General features: G+C 38.7%; 2 protein-coding genes across 34 annotated transcripts in view; one reads left to right on the top strand and one right to left on the bottom strand.

Annotated features, from left to right (window-relative positions):
- ank2b (ankyrin 2b, neuronal) overlaps positions 1-2693 on the top strand; it is a 114520-nt gene extending 111827 nt beyond the window's left edge. For all 15 annotated transcript variants that reach the window (XM_079864971.1, XM_079864960.1, XM_079864973.1 and 12 more), the window contains 2 exons: positions 71-162; positions 1789-2693. In XM_079864971.1, coding sequence (XP_079721097.1) covers positions 71-162; positions 1789-2023 — 327 coding nt within the window. In that variant the 3' untranslated portion in view covers positions 2024-2693. The remainder of the gene's footprint in view (positions 1-70; positions 163-1788) is intronic.
- Positions 2694-4653: 1960 nt separating this feature from the next.
- The window catches only part of camk2d1 (calcium/calmodulin-dependent protein kinase (CaM kinase) II delta 1), an 82853-nt gene continuing 65942 nt past the window's right edge, over positions 4654-21564 (bottom strand). For 2 of the 19 annotated variants that reach the window (XM_079865016.1, XM_079865008.1), the window contains exons 14-20: positions 21225-21278; positions 16520-16564; positions 15241-15289; positions 8944-9019; positions 8771-8865; positions 6533-6761; positions 4654-5843 (exon numbers count right to left, since the gene is read on the bottom strand). In XM_079865016.1, coding sequence (XP_079721142.1) covers positions 5840-5843; positions 6533-6761; positions 8771-8865; positions 8944-9019; positions 15241-15289; positions 16520-16564; positions 21225-21278 — 552 coding nt within the window. In that variant the 3' untranslated portion in view covers positions 4654-5839. Of the gene's footprint in view, positions 5844-6525; positions 6762-8770; positions 8866-8943; positions 9020-15240; positions 15290-16519; positions 16565-21224; positions 21279-21564 lie in introns of all 19 variants that reach the window. The other 17 variants (XR_013820421.1, XR_013820423.1, XM_079865020.1 and 14 more) reach the window with 10 other exon arrangements.

The raw sequence follows: 21564 nt of genomic DNA, 5'->3' as shown, positions 1-21564 counted from the left end.
GTTCACTGCTGAACTGTAAGTGGCATTACATGTCGGATATTTCTGAGTAATTTCTCTTTCGTATGTCTAGGCTTTGAGCTATGTAGGAAGCTTTGGGCAAGTGCACCTGCCTCATTTAGTTGAGAGAGAGACGGTGAAAGAGGACGGATCAGTGGTCAGAAGGTCTGGACGCTGGCATGTCCGCTTAACAGATTAGGAGAATGGTGTGATGATAATAAAAAGCAGTTAATAATACCTAATCCACTGAGTGTTGCAACATAATAGATGACAGATGTCTTTATCTGCTGATTCAGTTTCACAATTTACTCAGAGTTAATGCTAAACCAGAAACAATGGCATTTTAAAATATAAGAGGCCGTGCCAGTCAAGAAGGCGTTGCAGAGGCATGTGTGTGTTAAAACCCAAACTGTTCTTCTAAGCTACAGTGTGTTATTTTACTAACATGTTACAGACTCACTCCACTCTTTCTCCACTGGTTACTGGTAGTTCTGCATCAAACATCAAAAAGGTGATTTTCAATGCAATTAAATTAGCGATGCTTGATATATCGTCCACCATATCGGTATCAGCCGATATATGTTCATTTTTAATGTTATCGGTATTGGCCCACTAAGAAAATTTGTCCGATATATTAAAGCCGAGTTGCTTGAAATATGATTGGAATCACTTCAAAAAAGGAAAATACAGTAAAGCGCAAGTCTGACATATTGGCTACATAGAATTATAAAGAGAACATCATTATGATTGTGTGTTTGAGACGTGGCTTTTAATGGTGAGACTTGTTTTTGTAATCAGGCTCTCAAAAATTATATAAACATTTGCATTTAGATTTATCGGCCAATATATCGGTTATCGGCTTTCACATATAAAGAATTATCGGTTATCGGTATCGGCCAAAATTTGCATCCCTAGAAAACAAGTTTTTTTATTTTTATTTTTATTAAAACACATTAATTAAACTTTTATTTTATTTATTAGAAGAATGTAGAGGTAGCACCGAATCTTCGATTATTCTAAACTCAATATGAGGAAAAATCAGTCTACACTTTAAAAGTGACAAGGCTCTTAAAGAGGACTTATTATTGTTTATTTAGCGTGTAATGTTGCAGTTCGAGCATGAAAAACCTTTGCAAAGTTCTGAACTCCTGAAACGCCTCCATTGTAGTCTTGAGTTTCTTCAGGGAATGAACACGTCACAATATTCCTCATTTAAATAATTAATACGCAGAATAAAGGGGCGGGGCCTGGTTGAGTTAGTTAGTAGTGTGGTTATGGTAAGGGGCGGGACATTTCCCAAACACACTCGAAGCGCTCGACCAATCACAACACACTGCTCCAGACGACCAATCAGAGCACAGTGTGCTTTTCAGAAGGAGGGGCTTCATAGAGACAGGAACTAAACAGAGTGTTACTGACAGACTGGGAAGAGAGGAGAACCCAGACAGCAACATAGTGTCTGGGTCAGTGTGGACTCCTTGTGTACCGGATGTGGGCCGGATCTGGGCCGACACTACGTTGCTGTCTGGGAAATAAACATTCAAGCATGATAACCTGTTCTAGTAGAGCCTGAAAACAACATCAAGGGCATAGTATGGCCTCTTTAATATGTGGAGTGTGTAACTAAAGGATTGATTAACTAATCATTGCATTTCCCAGACAGCAACATAGTGTCGGCCCAGATCCGGGCCGTGTGGAATCAATGTGTCTGGCGGATCTGGGCCGCACTATGTTGCTGTCTGGGTTTAAAGATGTTCACAGGTGTCGTGACTCTGATGTGTTGATTTGTAGGACCTGCATGCATAAGACCCGCACCCAGAAACGAACGGTAGTGAAGGACGGCCAAACCAAACAAACGCACCTGGAGCAGCTGGAGGACACGCTGGACGTCCCGCGACCCCACGACCTCCTGCGACCCCACGACCTCCCGCGACCCCACGACCTTCAGGAGCACCTGCACCGGCTGCTCCAGCGCTACTGTACGCCGGAGCCGGAGTCAGACGCCGGAGAGCAGGACCAACAGTAACTCCACCTGGCCTCACACACACTCCTGCGGGTCTACGTCTGCCGGCCTTTCTGCGCACGCAAAATAATTCTTCACTCGGCTCCAGATCCCATCTGATCTTTTCTTATTTATTATTGCTTGATCTTCTCATTCATGGCGAATAATGTAAACATTTTAACCGCTTTATGGCTGAATGTCTTTCTTATTTTCCTGACTGAATTTATTTTCTCATTTTGTGACCAAAGATAGTGTTTCCTTCCGAATTGCTGAGTGAAATGTATGAAAACATAGATGTTTTGTGTGTGTGTGTGTGTGTGTTTCATTTTGGTTGCTGTGTTATTGTAGAAGCAGAACTAAACATAATGAAAAATGACTGATGCTGAGCTCAATGTCAGACCAAGACATTTGTAAATACTGGACTTTGTTCAAACTCTGTCATATACTCTTCTGTCTCCTGTAATTGCTGTGCAACTGCATCTATGGACTGCTGTACTTAAAGACATGTCCGATTACTTGCTTGAAATCTCACTACAGACCTGATCAAATATCATCTGAATATCTCTGAGGCATGTGAGTTTGTAACCGCAGTTAATCAAGTGCAAGCGATCAGATATCTGAAATAATACCTGGCTATGTATTTATACTGAGATTTAAAAGCCACCAATAAATATCATGCTGTAGTCTTTCTTAATCCCAGAATGCTTCTGAATGGTTTTTAATTAGATTGAGAATTTATCAGTTTATGTGGATGAAATTGTTTGGTTTTCATACGTTCAATAAGAATGCTGCCATTATACACATCCAGTTATTCTGTTTGTCTGTTATTTGTGTGTGTGTGTGTGTGAGAGAGAGAGAGAGAGAGAGAGAGAGAGAATGCAACAATGTTTGTGTTTATTGGAAACATGCTAATGAATGAATGAATTTTTAATTCTATCCCATTTTCTGTCTTGTTCCATTTTTTCCAGTTTTTAAAGTATGGCTGAATGTGATTATGATTATTACAGTAGAACAGGGAGGACGAGTGTTTCAACGTTTGGCAGTTTTGTTCAGTTTTTCTTTTGCTGTTGCAATGATGTAAAATAAAAATGAAAAGTTAATCTTACTAATATTACGCTGCTGTCACTTTAATACACAGATCTAATACACACATGCGGTTTCTTTCCCCATTTACGTTCACAGACATAGTCGACTGTGTTTGTGAACTTTGTGTCTTTGACAGTTTAAGCTCAATAACACGAGAGAGAACTTGCTCTAAAACTCATGGGATGCTCCATCTGACATCCAGCTTTCTGTGCACGTGATTCGGGTGTGTGTGCGCTCAGAAAACCATAGATCAGAAGTTTCGACTGATATGGCTTTGAAACGCATGCAGATAATGAACTTTAATGATGATGAAGAACTGCAATGTCCCATGAGTGTGATGCGATACAGATGATCATCAAAACCAAACAGATGTTTCAGTTTTTGGCAGAGATTCCATTGTACAGGCTCCGCCCTCTTCTGGATAGGGGCGCGGGGAGAAGCAGCTCATTTGCATTTAAAGACACATGCACGAAAACAGCATGTTTTTTCCTTCCACTCAAAAATGGGCATTCACAACATGGTATAATAAATGATCTATGGGGTATTTTGAGCTGAAACTTCACACACACATTCTGGGGACACCTCTTGTAAAAAAGGGCATATTAGGTCCCCTTTAATAACTGTGCACACTTTGCAATGTGACCTTGTAAATGTATAGGTTTAAGGTAAAACGGAAACATTTAATAAAATGCAATAAATGCAGGATTATTGAAGTTATTTTAAATATTGATATTGATTTTTATTTTTTAAACGTATGAATTAGAGCAAATCCTAAAGTAAAATCCCTCCAATACTGTTTAAAAGTATCATGCTTGTTGATCAAAACCACATTATGATCATTACCAAGAATGTCCATATTCATAATAAAGTATGAGCAGGTCCTGTATGTCCAGACTTCTGACTTGTACTTTTTATAGTGATTAACATTGGAGTAGTTGCATCTATATCCCAATCATAAAACAACAACAATAGCAGATAAAGTAATGAACTGATGGTTGATGCAAGCACAATTTAAATGACATGTTTGCCCATTAGACCTTTAGTTAATCTAGTTCATCTAATCCTCTAATTAATATTAGAGAACAAACAAACTTTAGCTCAAACTAAACAAAAATGTATACTAAACACATGTATGGCATATTGACTAAACAAAAGGAAAATGAACAAAACAGTATATGAATGAGGTACTTATAAAGTATAATAAAGTGTACGTTCTTAACAAACTGTTTCATTCTCTATATCTGATGTTTACCAGCAGATATTAAACAAATATTCTGGGTTAAATAACTTAAGCAAATTATTAATTGTACATTACAGTAACAAATCGCTATTCAAACATTTAATTGGATTTGCAAAGTTGTCTAAATCATCTAATGAAGTTCTGGTTATGTCTCTGAAAGATTAACATTGGCTTAACGTTGATGAAATATTAATTTTCCACTAAACACAAACAGAATATTCCCACTATCAGGCATAAAGTAACAAATGCAAATTCTTCCACAGTTTGATGTCGATTAGATGGAATTAACTGGTCATTAATATCAAAATAATGTCAATACAAGCATTTTGCAGAAATCACACATTTTATTAGACATGTTAAAGTATTTAGAAATCTATCAAGTCCTCCAGTAATATTATGATATAATGTTGTAAAATGAGGAAACTAAAGCTAATCCAGAATTATATGTGCATCACATTCATGTATTCTACTTGACCATTGCAGAGAAGATCTTCAAAAGATTTGGCTATTTCTGTCAGAACAGAGGCTCGTATGAGGAACGAGAGGAAGGTTACGAGTGACGACTGCGAGTGGAAAGTCGCGCACGATTCAGAAAAGCTAAAAATGACAACGCAACCTTTTCTTTGACGAGTCCCGCACATTCCAGTGAGAAGCAGAAACCCGATAAAAACTAACACAACTAATCTAAAGTTCACACAATTCATCAGAATGAGCATGTGAGCATGTCTGGTGTATTACAGTGCGAGTTACATTCGTTTTCCACACATTCAGTTGTATGATGTATGCATGACAATGAATGAGCAAAGAAATAAATATAAAACTCTAAACCTTTCCGCTTTATCAACAACAAAATATTAATACTCCAGAGTGTAAAGCAGAAATAGCACTTCACATGACTTCACCAAATGTACATCACTAAAAACCATAAGCAAGCTCATATTTGTCATTTTAAGAAATATGTAAATTATCTGCCATATTCAAATTTTTATTCAAACTAGTGCTGTCAAATCGATTAATCGTGATTAATCGCATCTAACATTAAAGTTTGTACATATATGTGTGTGTGTGTGTACAGTCTATACTGTATACACACAAACACACATATGATATATTTACAAAGGTTTATGTTAGATGCGATTAATCGCGATTAATCGATTTGACAGCATTAATTAAAACCAAACAAACGTGAATAATTATTTTCTGATATACAGTACCCGTTCCCAAACACCGCAGATTACTAACAAACGTCTCCATATATTTTTTGTCTTATACAAAAAAAGTAATTCTTTAAAAAAAGTTTAGAGTATTAAGAACATGCTTTTCACATAAATGAGTACAGTGTGCAAACAGCATACTCAATACACGTATTGTACTCGCATACACATCCTGATATGAAATGACTCAACCCTCTATATTCTAGAAGTCCAGCCGTGAATGTAAACGAGACTCGGGAACAGGAGAGCGAACTGTGGAGATCACGGTTGAGTCGATGAAGCTCGGCTCCGGAGACATTATTAACTGAAAAGTAAAGAAATATTGTTAGATTCACAAGTAGAGCTGCGCGATTAATCGCAAATAATCGCACTCACATCGATTTGGCTTATCGTGATTATGAAATCACAAAGGCTGTGATTATTTGTCATTGATGATCGGCTCAGTAAACGCGGCTCACTCTGAAAGCACTGCGAGTTTGAGTCGCTTATAACGGAGACACGCGTCAAACATCTTTCCAAACATGAGGAGCATTTATGAACCTCTGGTCCAACAAAAGACAACATTTAATAACATGCTTTTACTCCAGACTCACTTCACAAGGACAGTTGAGCTCCTCCTGTGAGATGAGCTTCTTACACATAATAGGGCAGTCGTGTGTTTATTAGTCATGATTAATCAAAGCGTTTCAATCTTCTGTTCATTCAGCTACAGCGATAGAGGTTTCCTGGAATTATGTGTTTTATCGTACTTCTATGGAGTTTGTGTGTGTGTGTGTGTGTGTGTGTGTGTGTGTGTGTGTGACGCCCTCTGGTGTTCAGATGGAGAAGCATTTCCTACCGATCAGCCGTTCTTCACTGACAAACTGCGCATATAATAATCGCAGCCTTTGCCAAATCGTGTGCGGTTTCATTGCGGTTAATCGTGCAGTGCTAACTCAAACTAGTCAAACTCTCTTCGTCAGGGATGTTTGGAGACACAAACACACATCTCACTTGTTGGGCACAGTTGGCGAGCCGGAACGGTGGAAGTGGATGTTCTGCCATTTTCCGTCACGGCGATGCCAGACACGCGTTTCCTCTGACTGCATCGTGCGAGGCGTATTGTTGACGTCCATGTACTGGGTGAGCCTTATATACGCCACGCACGCGGCGTCCTCCCCGATCAGGTGTACGTGAGGGTTCAGCAAGATGGTGTGGATGGGCTTGTGGCCTTTGGAGAGAGCTAGAGCAGAAGCACAGTCAAGCTTTAGAGGGAAGTAAAGAATGGTGCTTCACAGAGGAAACCAATCATGCAAACATACCCTGTGTTTGGACGGATAAATGTGTTCCAGATGTGCTTCTATTGTTAGCACTTTTGACCCTATTTTACAGCTGTTTAAACTGGAGATAGTTATAAATCAGAGATAATTGGGGTTTTGACTATTATCTTTCATACAAGATGAACTGGATGTTGAACGTATTTCCAGACACTGCAGACGGAAAGCGAAGTCTAGAAGACCGTCTACTGTGTGTTGTTCCCACTGGAAACAATATAAATGCTCAGTAAAGGCCCGTTCACACCAACGACGATAACTATAATCTTAATGATATCGTTCTAAAAATCGTTGTAAAGTCCACAGCATAAATATAGAGGGTTTGCATTGACGTGACTTTCCCGCGGGAACACGTTCCCTCATCCGGACTGAGTGTCAGAAGAGCTGAGAGTGACTGGAGTTAACAGGAGAAACTGCGAGTAAAACAAACCATTATCAGTTTAAACTAAAGCTTGGACTCGATCTAGTGTTCCTTACAGCTTCCCAAAGATCCAGTGATCATGGATATCGACATGCAGCAGGAATCGTGTTTCCTGACGTTTATATGAGCCTGATTTCCACACCGGGGAAATACATAAAGCACAATTGCCTGTGAACGCTTTATATAAATAGAATATAGGTCTAAATCCATGTGATCACTTATATCAATGTTATATATATATTCAGATCGTCCAGCCCTAAAACTAAACTTAGTTTTTTGTCAGTGTTTATTTAAAAACATCCAATTATGCAGAATATACAATGGTAAATATCCAACTGATGAGTTGTCAATACAATATATAAGCATAACCTCTATAGTGTCATTCAAAGCACTTTCAGCCTTTTTCGCTAAACAAACTTCATGGGCCCCTATCTCGCACCGAGCGCAATTGACTTTGTACAGCGACGCATGTCTCATTCCTACTTCTCACCCGCGCACAGCGGACTTTTCCCTCCACAGATGCACGTCGGTAAATTAGGGAATGAACTTGCGCTCCCGGGGGCGGTTCAGGGAAAAGAGGAGGCGTGTTCCGGCGCAAACGTTCCCTGGTGCTATTTTGCAGTTTCAGAAAACAATTCCGCCACTGACCAGGAGAAACCTCGTCTAAAGTCAGCGGCGCGTTCAGAGGCTATTTTAAGGGCGCATGCTTGGCCATAATGTAGCGTGTGCACAACACACACACACTTTGCTTCTCTCATCTACACAGACGCAGCAGTTGACATTTTTAGAAAATCATACACTATTACAAGGAAAAATATTCCACACGAGGGAAATCATTGTTGTGTCCATGAAGATGTGAAAAATAGGCATAAATCTAGCTTACACATTTACCCAAATTATTATACGCCTGTTTAACCGAAGCTAATCTGGGTGTGTTTCTCCATCCCCAATGTCACTTCTCTGTGTTTTACGGCCCTGACGAGAACGCCGGTCTCCTCGCTGTGAACCGCTCCTGGCAAATCCGCCGTTATAATAGCAATCCGCCATGGAACAAGTGCGCCTGCTCTTAAAGGGAATGTGAGATGACGCTCTGATTGGTTTATTTCACGTTACGCCCAAACCACACCTATGAGTAATGAAGCGACTTCAGACCAACACATTTTAGATTTGCGTCGGGCGCAAGAGTCATTTATCCCGCCGGTATAATAGCAACAGCGCCCGAGATCCGCCCACAAAGTTACTTGTGTTTCGCGTTTGATACTTGCGTTTCAGATCGTTAAAATAGAGCCCTATGTATTTCTGAGCAATTTCTCAAACAAACAAAAAAAAAATCACAAAGATATTAAAGTTATTAAAACAATATGCATGTTGGAGCTTGACAGCTAACTCAATTTCTTAGTATGGACAAAAAGCTCTGTCATCATTCTGTTTGTTCCATGGAAGATGTAAATTTGTTCCATGGATTAGGGAAATGATTCAGCATGAAACATCACGTACAGTTTTCAAAGTAGAACCTGTGGAAGTCCGTCCCCTCCACCAGGTTTCCCAAAGCTTCAGGCTCAAAAGACGTCAGTCCAGGGTCACAGATCTTCCTGTGGAATATTATTAACATATTAGGACGAGATATTGTTAACAAAGAGAAGGAAAAGCAATGAAATGAAAACACTCACGTGTATGCTTCGAAATCTCCGTTATTAATGGCTTCAATCAGCAGCTCTGTGATTTTAATGATCTCCTGTTTCCGCGCTAAAGCACACAAACACACACAAAAACAAAGAAGAAAAAGTGTAAAACTGAGTAAAACACACTAGTAATCTAAAACCAAAATACAGTGCAACCAGTGATGTTCCATTAACCAATAAATAGCTCTTTAAAATCTGTCCCGAACAATGTGTACCTTTTGACAACCATTATTTATTGAGATAAAAACAAAAATGTTGAGTTTTGGATATTATTTAGCATGTCGTTTAGTTCAGGAGCTTCAACTTTTTCCAAACCAAGGACCAAATAATGAATAGTATAGAAAGTATATAATTGCTTCTTTTTATCTCACAATCTCACAGTTTACACAATATAGTCACAATTGTGTGTTATAAAGTCAGAATTGCGTGATATAAACATGCAATTCTGATTAAAAAAAGGCAAAATTGCGAGTTTATTTCTCACAACTCTGACTTTATAACTCGCAATTGTAACTTTATATCATGCAATTTTGAGGAAAAAGATGTGAGATGAAGTCGCAATTACCTTTTTTATTTTTTATTCTGTGGCGGAAACAAGCTTCCATAAAATAGAAAGACACTTCATATTGCATAAAACCCAGTTTTACATTTTAAGGATGGCCTGTAAGAACCTCTTTATGATTCTTGCATTGAAGCCACTATCAATAATACACTATTAATAATCACTGATAGTGTGCTTAACTTGCAGATTGTGTTTAATCAGTGTTGGTGAGCAATAGACTTAAATTACAGTTAACCCAGTGGTGTAGTGACACTAAACTCTACATCTCTTATAAGCTGTTCAGAATATGAACTAGTGTTCCCAATGGGAAAAAGTTCACTCCTTTGAGACGGTTTTTATCAATGAATGCTTAAAATGTGAGCAAGATGATCAAAACTGGTTGGAGACTGAAAATGTAATTTGTGTGAAAATATGATTAAGTCTGTAAACATGATGTTAACACAGGCCAGAGAAAATACTGTACCAAACACAGCAAGCTCACAGATTCTTCAGTTATTCTAGATGATAAGATGTAGATGAAAAAAATCCATATTTTAAACTTTATCAACTAAAATAACTTGAGGGTCAGTAAATCATGGGGTAATTTTCATTTTTGGGTGAACTTTCAGTCAGATTGTGGAACTGTGCTTTCTGAAATGAATCTCTTTGACTGTAGAGTTGTTCGTATTGCCACTAGAGGGCACTAATGCTCCTTAAACGTCGTATCGCACGCCCGCACCTCAAGGGAACCTTTACAATCAAGATTAGAGACACAACAGATGTTTGCAGAGACGCTTCAGTGCTTTAGTGACACTCTCTAACTCATCAAACTCTAAATAAGACAAGACAGAGAATGGTATATGGCATTAGAGTGTGGAAAGCTTGTATTCGCTGTGTCCAACCAGGTTAATAAATCATAATAAACTGTATTTCTGTAGTTCTTCCATGGTAATATGTGCTCACAGTGACAGATTCTCAGAGAAACTGGCCAGAAAGTCATTCATTTTCCCTGAGGCTTGGTGATTTTACTGATGCAAATGAGAAGAAACAGCAACACAAGACTTGGACAACCAACGGGAGCGCAGACGAACACTGTAGTTGATCGTAAGCAAGATATGTGGTAATCACAGCTCATAAGGTAAAAGCAAAATGGATTTTTGGGTTATACATTATGCACTATAGAATTTACAAACACTTTCCCTCTCTAGAAAGAGAAAAGCTGATAGACTGTCAAAATGGAATGGCATCTTGTTTTGTGGTCTCACACACACTAACACACACACACACACACACACACACACACACACACACACACACACACACACACACACACACACACACACACACACACACACACGTTTACTTAGCTATCTAAATGGGGACATTCCATAGACGTAATGGTCTTTATACTGTACAAACTATATTATCTCCTCTTACACTAACCCGACCCCTTAAAGGAGAACTCCGGTCAATTTTAACATTGAGCTCATTTTTTTGTAAATTTGGAGTGCTGTCAGTACAGAGAACAACGACAAAAAGCGGTGTTGCCTACACCGTGTTATCCTCTTTTTAAAATTTGCACCCTGTTGACTTCAATGGGGCAAGTTTTAAACCTGCTTTTAGCCTCTTAACATCCTTGATGTGTCATTACAAGTGCCCAGCCATGTGAGTGATTCCTTCAGAGTGATCACAGGTGAATCTGACTACAGTAGATGTGAAAGATATGTATAAAAATGATTTTATTTCAGCCAGCGCACATACCTGTATTTACATCCTGTTTTCGGTCGAAGTCCATAGTAATCGATTGTCAAGTTCACACGCATGATCATAGGTAACTAAACCTAGTTTAGGACTTTGAAGGACTTTTTTTTGTCAGAAATTACATGCAATTGCGAATCACAAAGACTTTTTCTTGCAAATGCGACTTTATTTCACAGAATCACAAGTTTGTATCTCACAATTCTGACATCGTAACTTTATAAATTTGAAGTGTATAAAAAAAAGTCGCAATTGCAATTACCTTTTGGTTTATTTTATTTCATGACGGAAACAAGCTTTCACAGAAAACTGAATCCAGCATCTAGAAATAAGATATTGCTTGGCTTAACTAACATCAGCTGAGGTCTTGTCTGTGCAAATCACAGAAATAATAATAATAATAATAATAATAATAATAATGTCTGCTTAGTACATGCTTTAAGAAATTTTTAGTTAGTTACTGGTTCAGCCAATCGCATGGAAAACGTACGATTATTAGAAGAAAAGTAAAGTAAGCATTAAGGTCCACCCTACACACACCTGTCAGCAGATCGTATGAAAACCAGATTGTACGAATTCAAACAAATGAGCCACCAATTCGCCAAAACATATAATAAATTTGAACTGGCGTGAGATTGTGTTGGTTCAGCATTATTGTACACCAGTTTATAAGTGTGCATTGACTCCCGGTCTCCCTCCTGTCACTTACACTGAATGGTGACGTGGTTCTGGATTAGCTGAGATCTTTTGGGAGCAGCTTTGGGAATAATGCACTGGCCACAAGCGGCTGCTGAGTTGGCGTAGAGGAACGCGAAAAAGGCAGATAGGAAAACCAGCAGGTACAGAGCCAGGAGGGCTCTGAGAATGAAGTTACAGCAGACTTCTTCAGGACACATGTTTGGGAAGAACCAGGAGACGGAGGAGGAAGAGGAAGAACTAGACTCACAGGAATGAGATCGTTCACGCTTATATATTTTAGGAGACAGGCGGTAAACTGGCCCAAGGATATGGAGGATTTATTTATAAGGGAAGAACATCAACGGCAAGATAGAAGGATGGATGGGTTGGCAGAAAATCAATGTATGGATGGGTTGGCAGATAAATGAATGAATCAGTTGGCAGATCAATGGATGGATGGGTTGGCAGATAAATGAATGGATGGGTTGGCAGATCAATGAATGGATGGGTTGGTAGATAAATGAATGGATGGGTTGGCAGATAAATGAATGGATGGGTTGGTAGATCAATGGATGGATGGGTTGGAAAATCAATGTATGGATGGGTTGGCAGATCAATGGATGGATGGGTTGGCAGATCAATGAATGGATGGGTTGGCAGATAAATGAATGGATGGGTTGGTAGATCAATGTATGGATGGGTTGGCAGATCAATGAATGGATGGGTTGGCAGATAAATGAATGGATGGGTTGGTAGATCAATGGATGGATGGGTTGGAAAATCAATGTATGGATGGGTTGGCAGATCAATGGATGGATGGGTTGGCAGATCAATGTATGGATGGGTTGGCAAATCAATGGATGGATGAGTTGGCAGATCAATGGATGGATGGGTTGGCAGATAAATGAATGGATGGGTTGGCAGATCAATGAATGGATGGGTTGGCAGATAAATGAATGGATGGGTTGGTAGATCAATGGATGGATGGGTTGGCAGATCAATGGATGGATGGGTTGGCAGATAAATGAATGGATGGGTTGGCAGATCAATGGATGGATGGGTTGGCAGATCAATGGATGGATGGGTTGGCAGATCAATGAATGGATGGGTTGGCAAATCAATGGATGGATGGGTTGGCAAATCAATGGATGGATGGGTTGGCAAATCAATGGATGGATGGGTTGGCAGATAAATGAATGGATGGGTTGGCAAATCAATGGATGGATGGGTTGGCAAATCAATGGATGGATGGGTTGGCAGATCAATGAATGGATGGGTTGGCAAATCAATGGATGGATGGGTTGGCAAATCAATGGATGGATGGGTTGGCAAATCAATGGATGGATGGGTTGGCAAATCAATGGATGGATGGGTTGGCAGATCAATGGATGGATGGGTTGGCAGATAAATGAATGGATGGGTTGGCAGATCAATGGATGGATGGGTTGGCAGATCAATGGATGGATGGGTTGGCAGATAAATGAATGGATGGGTTGGCAAATCAATGGATGGTTGGGTTGGCAAATCAATGGATGGATGGTTGGCAAACCAATGGATGGATGGGTTGGCAGATCAATGGATGGATGGGTTGGCAAATCAATGGATGGATGGGTTGGCAGATCAATGAATGGATGGGTTGGCAAATCAATGGATGGATGGGTTGGCAGGTCAATGAATGGATGGGTTGGCAAATCAATGGATGGATGGGTTGGCAGATCAATGAATGGATGGGTTGGCAAATCAATGGATGGATGGGTTGGCAAATCAATGGATGGATGGATTGGCAAATCAATGGATGGATGGGTTGGCAGGTCAATGAATGGATGGGTTGGCAAATCAATGGATGGATGGGTTGGCAAATCAATGGATGGATGGGTTGGCAGGTCAATGGATGGATGGGTTGGCAGATCATGGATGGATGGGTTGGCAAATCAATGGATGGATGGGTTGGCAGATCAATGGATGGATGGGTTGGCAGATCAATGGATGGATGGGTTGGCAAATCAATGGATGGATGGGAAAGCAAATACATTTAGACATGGATTGATAGTGGGAGGGCAAAATGCAAAAAGCAAGGAGGGGAAAATGAGTAGAAATGACATAGAAGATGAATAACAGATTTACACCCCTGAAAACAGACATGAATGAAACAGCAAAGGAATGACATATGGAATGACATAATGACGTATCTTTTACACTTATTTAAGGAATTTAAAAAGAGTTGTTGTTAATAGGTTTGACATCATGGCGTTTCATTCAGAACACGCAAGAACCAGAGGCAACGTTTACTGTCCATTTCAGAGCTTTGGTGGAATGATGTCAAAATGAATAGTGATTTATTTATTTATTATTATCCACATGGACATTTTTTGAGAGGTGATCATTTCTGCATAGGTTTCACTTAGGTTTAACATGTATGCATTATTCATGAAAGAAGTGATTACATTATTACTCTACATCTTATTTTGGTTATGAAAATGGTCAGTTTACAAAATGACAGCGCTGGTCAGATTTTTTTTTTAAGATTAAGAACTGTGAGTAAGGATTTGCATGTACAAAAAAAAAAAAAAATATTTAAGCAAAATATTTATTTCTCTGGGGTGAAATATGACAAGTTCTTGACTTTGCGCTGCTCTTGGTCATTATGGAAATGAAATCTGGCCCTTGGTGTTTAGAATCAGAATGAATAACAACTAAAAATACCATTAAATATCATGACACAAACGCACACACACACACACACACACACACACGACCATCTGCATTTATGTCACACAACCTAATCTACAGATATTTACACAAGGGACACAACCGTTGTTCTAGCTTCAAAGCTCACGATAGCAAAAAAGAGGAACAGAAAGTTAGAAGGCATGAAGAAGACAGCTATAAAGCTTCATCTCCACAGATATTCACCAGCCGTAAATTATAGAGTACGGTCGGCCAAACTAATAATACATGCAGGAAACAGTTGATCAGATTCTGTATGTTTCCATTTTTATAGCATGACACAGTATATAAGTACAGTGAAAGGCTGCATTCAACATGAATTGCCTGAGAGAAATCGTTTAAGAATCTGTCTAATAATTGACTACTAATCTCAAAACTCATAGCAGAAAAAAAACGTAGGAAAGATCAGCAGCATTTTTTTAAATGAAATATTTCTTCAGAACCCTAAAGTTTTGAAGCAAAAATGTCAATGTTTCACGTGTGAGAATGACTCTTCTACTGTTCACTAAAGAGGTGAATATGAATATAAAGTAAAGCAAGAACAGGTTGCTGATCTGAAGTCTGTGTTCGGTTCACTGTACCTTTAATGTCCTCATCTTCAATTGTGGTGTTGGCACTTTCTGATGATTCCTGAGAGAGAACAAACATATGAATAAAGGAAGGAAGATATATAAATACATAGGTATATAAATATATAATATATATAAATTAACTTCTCATGTTAAATGAGAAGTAAAAACAGTCAGAGAAATGATTAACCCTCTTTCAGAAGGTTAAAAACCTAGCGACTTGATACGTTTTATTCAAATTGATCTGAATAGAACAGAAAGTGTGTATATTGTGATGACATTGGGAGATTATGTGGCATTGTGTTCCATTTCCTAACCGAGCAAGAACAGTGTATTTCTACTGTATAAAGTGAACTGATCTGAGACAAACATTTGAAGAAAACCTCAGTTGAAACACACAGAGATAAACACAAGTATGACAGAGACAGTGAATTGTTTGAACATTTCTGGATTTCTGCATTTATTACTTATTAAATGTGGTCTGATGTTAATTGAACTTGGGTATTAATGTGCGTTTTGTTTTATTTATTAATTTGGACTATTATGAAAGGGCAGGACACCTGTGCAAGAATCTTTTGTAACATTTTAAATGTCTTTACTGTCACTTTTTTAATCAATTTAATGCATCCTTGCTGAATAAAAGTATTAATTTCTTTCATTTCTTTCCAAAAATATAAAAATCTTACTGACCCCAAACTTTTGAACGGTAGTGTTTAATGTTACAAAAGCTTTCCATTTCAGTCAGATAAATGCTGTTCTTTTGAACTTTCTATTCATCAAATAATCCTGAATAAATGCACACAACTGTTTTCAACATTGATAATAATCATAAATGTTTCTTGAGCATCAAATCATCATATTAGACATTAGATTTCTGAATGATCATGTGTAATGATGAGTAAATTATGTTGTAATGATGTAATGAGTAATGATGCTGAAAATTCAGCTTTGATAACAGGAATAAATTACATTTTAAAATATATTCAAATAGAAAACAGTTATTTTAAATTGTATTAATATTTTACAATATTGCTGTTTTCTTAATTAAATAAATGCAGCCTTGGTGAGCAGAAGAGACTTATTTTGAAAATATAAAAAAAACTTAGTGATCCCAAACTTTTGAACGGCAGTGTATATATATATATATACTAGCTTGTATATATTTATTTATTTATTATTAACTTTACAAACTGAATCATTTTTATTGACAGCTATCGTCTGACTGTGATAATAGACAATATTCATCACATTTATAGCCCTTTTATCTTAATATTTCAAGATCACTTAATACCTTGTTTCCATCAGTGGGATTGTGGATTACAGTAGTTTGAGGCTCCTGATAAAGAAGTGCGTAGAGAGAGAAAGAAGGATAAAACAGAATAACAAGAGATCAGAATCAGTAGCAGAGAGTTGAAGAGTTAAAGGACACCAAGACTCTTTCCAGAAATATGAAACCTTTTAAACCTTTAGAAAAGGCCAAACAAAGAGCTGTTTCATACAGGGTTGTTCTTACAATATTCTTTACCGTTAACAAAAACATTAGCAAAATCTGTGCAAATTGAATGACATTATTTCCTTGCAAGCTGATAATGCTTCTTAGGTGTTACAATGTAAACTGATTGTAATGTGGGACACGGCTATATTTATTCTTTTAAAACTATCTATACTTCATGCTAGGTAAATATATTATGGCAGATGATTTATACATAAGATAATGCCTGTAATGTTTAAAAAATTAGGCATCAAATTGCATCATATTCATAGAAAGTGTTTACTGAAGAACATCAGCAGTAATAATGAGCAGAAATATCAAAAATACTAATTCAGCTGACGTTCAAAAAAAGCAATAATTAAATAATTGAAGTCAGAATCATCCTTAATTCAAGGTTTTGAACTGTAGTACATCAACTGCTCATTTATGGATATTACAATTTTTGGATATTATAAAGTAAGTTTCTCTAACAAAGCTTGGTGGACTTTAGGAAGGAAGAAGAGCGCAGTGGTTTAGACAGTTAGTCATGTAATTGTGAGATGAGAATATGAGTAATTAATACAGAACATCTTCACTAGAGCAACACTACAGGATATCAGCCGAAACAAGCATGCAGGAAACTGAATTAAAAGTGAATTAACTAATCGTTCAAATTACTAAGTTGAAAAGACACCATTTTGTTGTTTTGATTATTAAAATTCTCATTTTTATCACAATCGTGTTGAAGCAATTGTCAACAGAAACGTACAAAGAAGTGAGAAGAGCAGGTTTTGATTGAAAGGAAAGCTGTGTGTTTTTGAAAATAACAAAGTGTAAAAATAGACTGTAAAATAGAGGCCAAAATACAGCGTTGGTATGAAGAAATGTTCCGTACTGATATTTTACAGGTTTTTTGCCCATATTTGGAATTATGCATTGTGTTGTCCTTTGGGTTAGAGCTAAAGAAAAGATCTGTAACCTTAACAGATAATGTATGGCAGAAAATTACCATTACCTTTTTTTAGATTTGCCTCTCATACAATGTATACCCAATGATAAAAAAGGTAGACTGATGCAACTGATATATCAGTCAAAATACTTGGATAAACTTGACTGAATTTATGTTACTCATTCTTAGCTTATCAACTTGTATGCTTTTGATGTTACTAGCTTGTGCTTAAATGACATTAGATTTGTAGACAAATATGAATTGTGCCAATACATAAATTCCTTTAGAAAACAATTATTGTAATTGATGAGTTCATGAAGGAAACACAGGCGTCCAGCGTTCATGTTTAAAAGCGTCCCAGAATGCACCTTGAGAAGCAGTTTGAGAAAAGAACAGACTGAGCTGAGCTGCAATCTAAACAAAGAATGGCTGATTTCAATTCTAATCCTTTCATTTGTGTTTTTTAACAGAGATTTGATGACTTCACTGTTATTCTAAAATGAGGTTCTACTTTAGAAAATGTGACCCAGACAGCGACATACTGTAGTATCGACCCAGATCCGGCCCACATCTGGTACACGAGGATTCCACACGGCCCGGATGTGGGCCGGATCTGGGCCAACACTACTGTATATTGCTGTCTGGGGAATTAGAAATTTCTCATTTTATTTACTTGTTTCTTGTTCTGTAATGGTAACTGCTAAGATTAGCAACAACTGGATACAATAAAGTCTATATCATGTATATCATGTGTACCGGATCTGGGCCGACACTATGTCGTATATGGGTGGTGCTTGCCTAAGCGACTAAGATCTTCTGCGTGATCACTAGAAAGCCAACTTTCACGTCTATGCAATGTTCTGTTGCTGTAAGGTTGCTAGGGTCCTCAGAATGGTTGCTAGGGTGTGGATAGGCCAGGGTGATACTTATTTGGCAGTCTGAGTCAAAAGAGCCCACCCTCATGTCTTTATGTTGTCCTGATCCAGAGATATCTCAGACAGCAACATCGTGTCGGCCCAGATCCGGCCCACATCTGATACACGTGGATTCAACACGGTCCAGTTCCGGCCCACATCTGATACATGTGGATTCAACACGGCCCAGATCCGGCCCACATCTGATACACGTGGATTCAACACGGCCCAGATCCGGCCCACATCTGATACACGTGGATTCAACACGGCCCAGATCCGGCCCACATCTGATACACGTGGATTCAACACGGCCCAGATCCGGCCCACATCTGATACACGTGGATTCAACACGGCCCAGATCCGGCCCACATCTGATACATGTGGATTCAACACGGCCCAGATCCGGCCCACATCTGATACACGTGGATTCTACACGGCCCAGATCCGGCCCACATCTGATACACGTGGATTCAACACGGCCCAGATCCGGCCCACATCTGATACACGTGGATTCTACACGGCCCAGATCCGGCCCACATCTGATACACGTGGATTCAACACGGCCCAGATCCGGCCCACATCTGATACACGTGGATTCTACACGGCCCAGATCCGGCCCACATCTGATACACGTGGATTCAACACGGCCCAGATCCGGCCCACATCTGATACACGTGGATTCTACACGGCCCAGATCCGGCCAACATCTGATACATGTGCATTCAACACGGCCCAGATCCGGCCCACATCTGATACATGTGGATTCAACCTGGCCATATCCGGCCAACATCTGATACATGTGGATTCAATACGGCCCAGATCCGGCCCACATCTGATACATGTGGATTCAACACGGCCCAGATCCGGCCAACATCTGATACATGTGGATTCAACACGGCCCAGATCCGGCCCACATTTGATATATGTGGATTCCACGCGACCCAGGTGTGGGCCGGATCTGGGTCGACACTATGTTGCTGTCTGGGATGGCTCATTCAATTTACTATATGGTTGCTAGGATGCTCTAAATGGTTACTAGGGCTTGGCTAGACATTTTTCAGAATGATACCTAAAGTCTACTGACAGCTGGGTTGAAAGAGATAACCCCCGTGTCTCTACAATGTTCTAATCCAGAGATATCCATCTCATTCTAATTTAATGGGAGTCTATGGGGTGGTTTCTAAGGTGCTGAAACTGGTTGCTATGGCATGGCTTGGAAGTTGAAATGTCCACATTTATTGGCTGCTTGCTAGGCTGAGTGACATAAGCTAACTCCCAAGTCTCTACAACCTTCTGAAGTGGAGATATGATGTCACAAAGTTTTGTCCAATGTTAAGTCTATGGGATTTTTCCCATCGAAAATCGTATGCCTGATCGCTTCTAAAACTCAGTGTTGTCCTCGATAAGCAGCATAATTTGAGAACTCATTATTTGGTGCGGGATGAGTTATGTGTCGAAATGTGTACGTAAGGAAGAATAAGAATTGGTATTCGCTTCAAAAGCACCACTAATATATAAAGAATAATGAATTAGAAATAATAATAAATGAGTTAGTATGTGTGAAAACGTTTAACTGGTAGTGTCGGAAAAGTCTAGAACAAAAAAATCTATGAGTCCAGCATTTATCAATAGACCCATACAAAATAAACTGTTGACTATGTCTTCACGCTCTTAACATGTATGTTCAGTGATGTGTGTTGTGAAAACATGGTTAGTTTATGTATGCACTAGGAAAGAATCCTCAGTTAGCAAACACACGAGTATCGGACAAACGCTACATGGAGACCCTTAAGCATCATATGAAATGAACCTCCCAAAATTTTAAGAACATAAAAAGGTTCAAAACTCTTACGAAACCCCAAACAAAATTATTAGTACGTCAAATTCACGAACAGGTGGAGAAAATCATGTATGTTGCATTCAAACAATTCAATAGTACTCAAGTCCACTGTACAAATTTATGTCATGGCAATTGTTACGATTGCTTGACATATTAAATAGGCCACACTTGAAATAAAAAATAAATAGAACAATACATAGTCGCACTTTCAGAAGACATTGGTAATTATTTGACTGACTGCATTATCTTAAAGTCCCCCTGTGATGAAAACCAAGCGTTTAATGTTGTTTATGTGTCTATGTGGTGTTTTTAATCTGCTTTAAGACAAACCATGTGTAAATTCATAAGTCGACGCCATTGCTGAGTATTTTCTCTTTAAAACTGCAGTGAACCAAAGACAGTCTCAAAAACACGCTTTGAAATCGCTGGTGTTTCTGACGTCACAAACTACCTTGTAACCAATCAGATCAACGTGTGGTCGTCAACCAGTGGATCTCTGAGCTGAGTGAGTGAGTGGAGGCGGGGCTCATTTGCATATTCATAGAACCGCGCATACTAAATGAGGCAAAGGTGTTGAGTTACATTCAAGCTGTTACAAAACATTAAAAACGTATCAATATGTCATTTTGGTGATCAAAGATGAGTTTTAAGGGATACAATTATTGACGACAGGGGGACTTTAATGCAGGATTTTACACAAGTGAATGTGAATTGAACAGAGAAAGGCAGTTCTAACAAAGAAAAAAGGTAACATTAAAAATGAGAAATGTGAAGCCAATGGGAAGAAAAAGCATCTGACAAACAGTCATACAGACAAAGTACCAGAGCAGGAGAGGGTTCTTTAGGGCTGCTGATTACGCTGGTTTTGTTGTTGATCTATAGGTGGACAGAGGCAGACAAGCAAAGCTTTAGACCAGCAAATCATTGAAATTACACAGCTTGCATTACCTGGATGTTGAAGGAATAGTTAATTAGCATATTTTATCAAAATGACAACAATTAACTATTCCTCAACTACAGCAAAATGGACTGTCAAATAACCAGATGGCAACTGTCTTTTATGCAAAAGGACATTTTACACAATGCACAAACTTCTGACTGAATTATGATGTGTAAACCAGAAGTTATTTAAAAGCCACAAAAGTTTATCAGGCATAAATGC

The sequence above is a fragment of the Squalius cephalus genome (genome assembly GCF_949319135.1).
Source record: "Squalius cephalus genome assembly, chromosome: 3".
NCBI classification, from domain to species: domain Eukaryota; kingdom Metazoa; phylum Chordata; class Actinopteri; order Cypriniformes; family Leuciscidae; genus Squalius; species Squalius cephalus.
The sequence above is the reverse complement of the archived record's forward strand: the minus strand, read 5'-3'. Positions and strand labels throughout refer to the sequence as shown.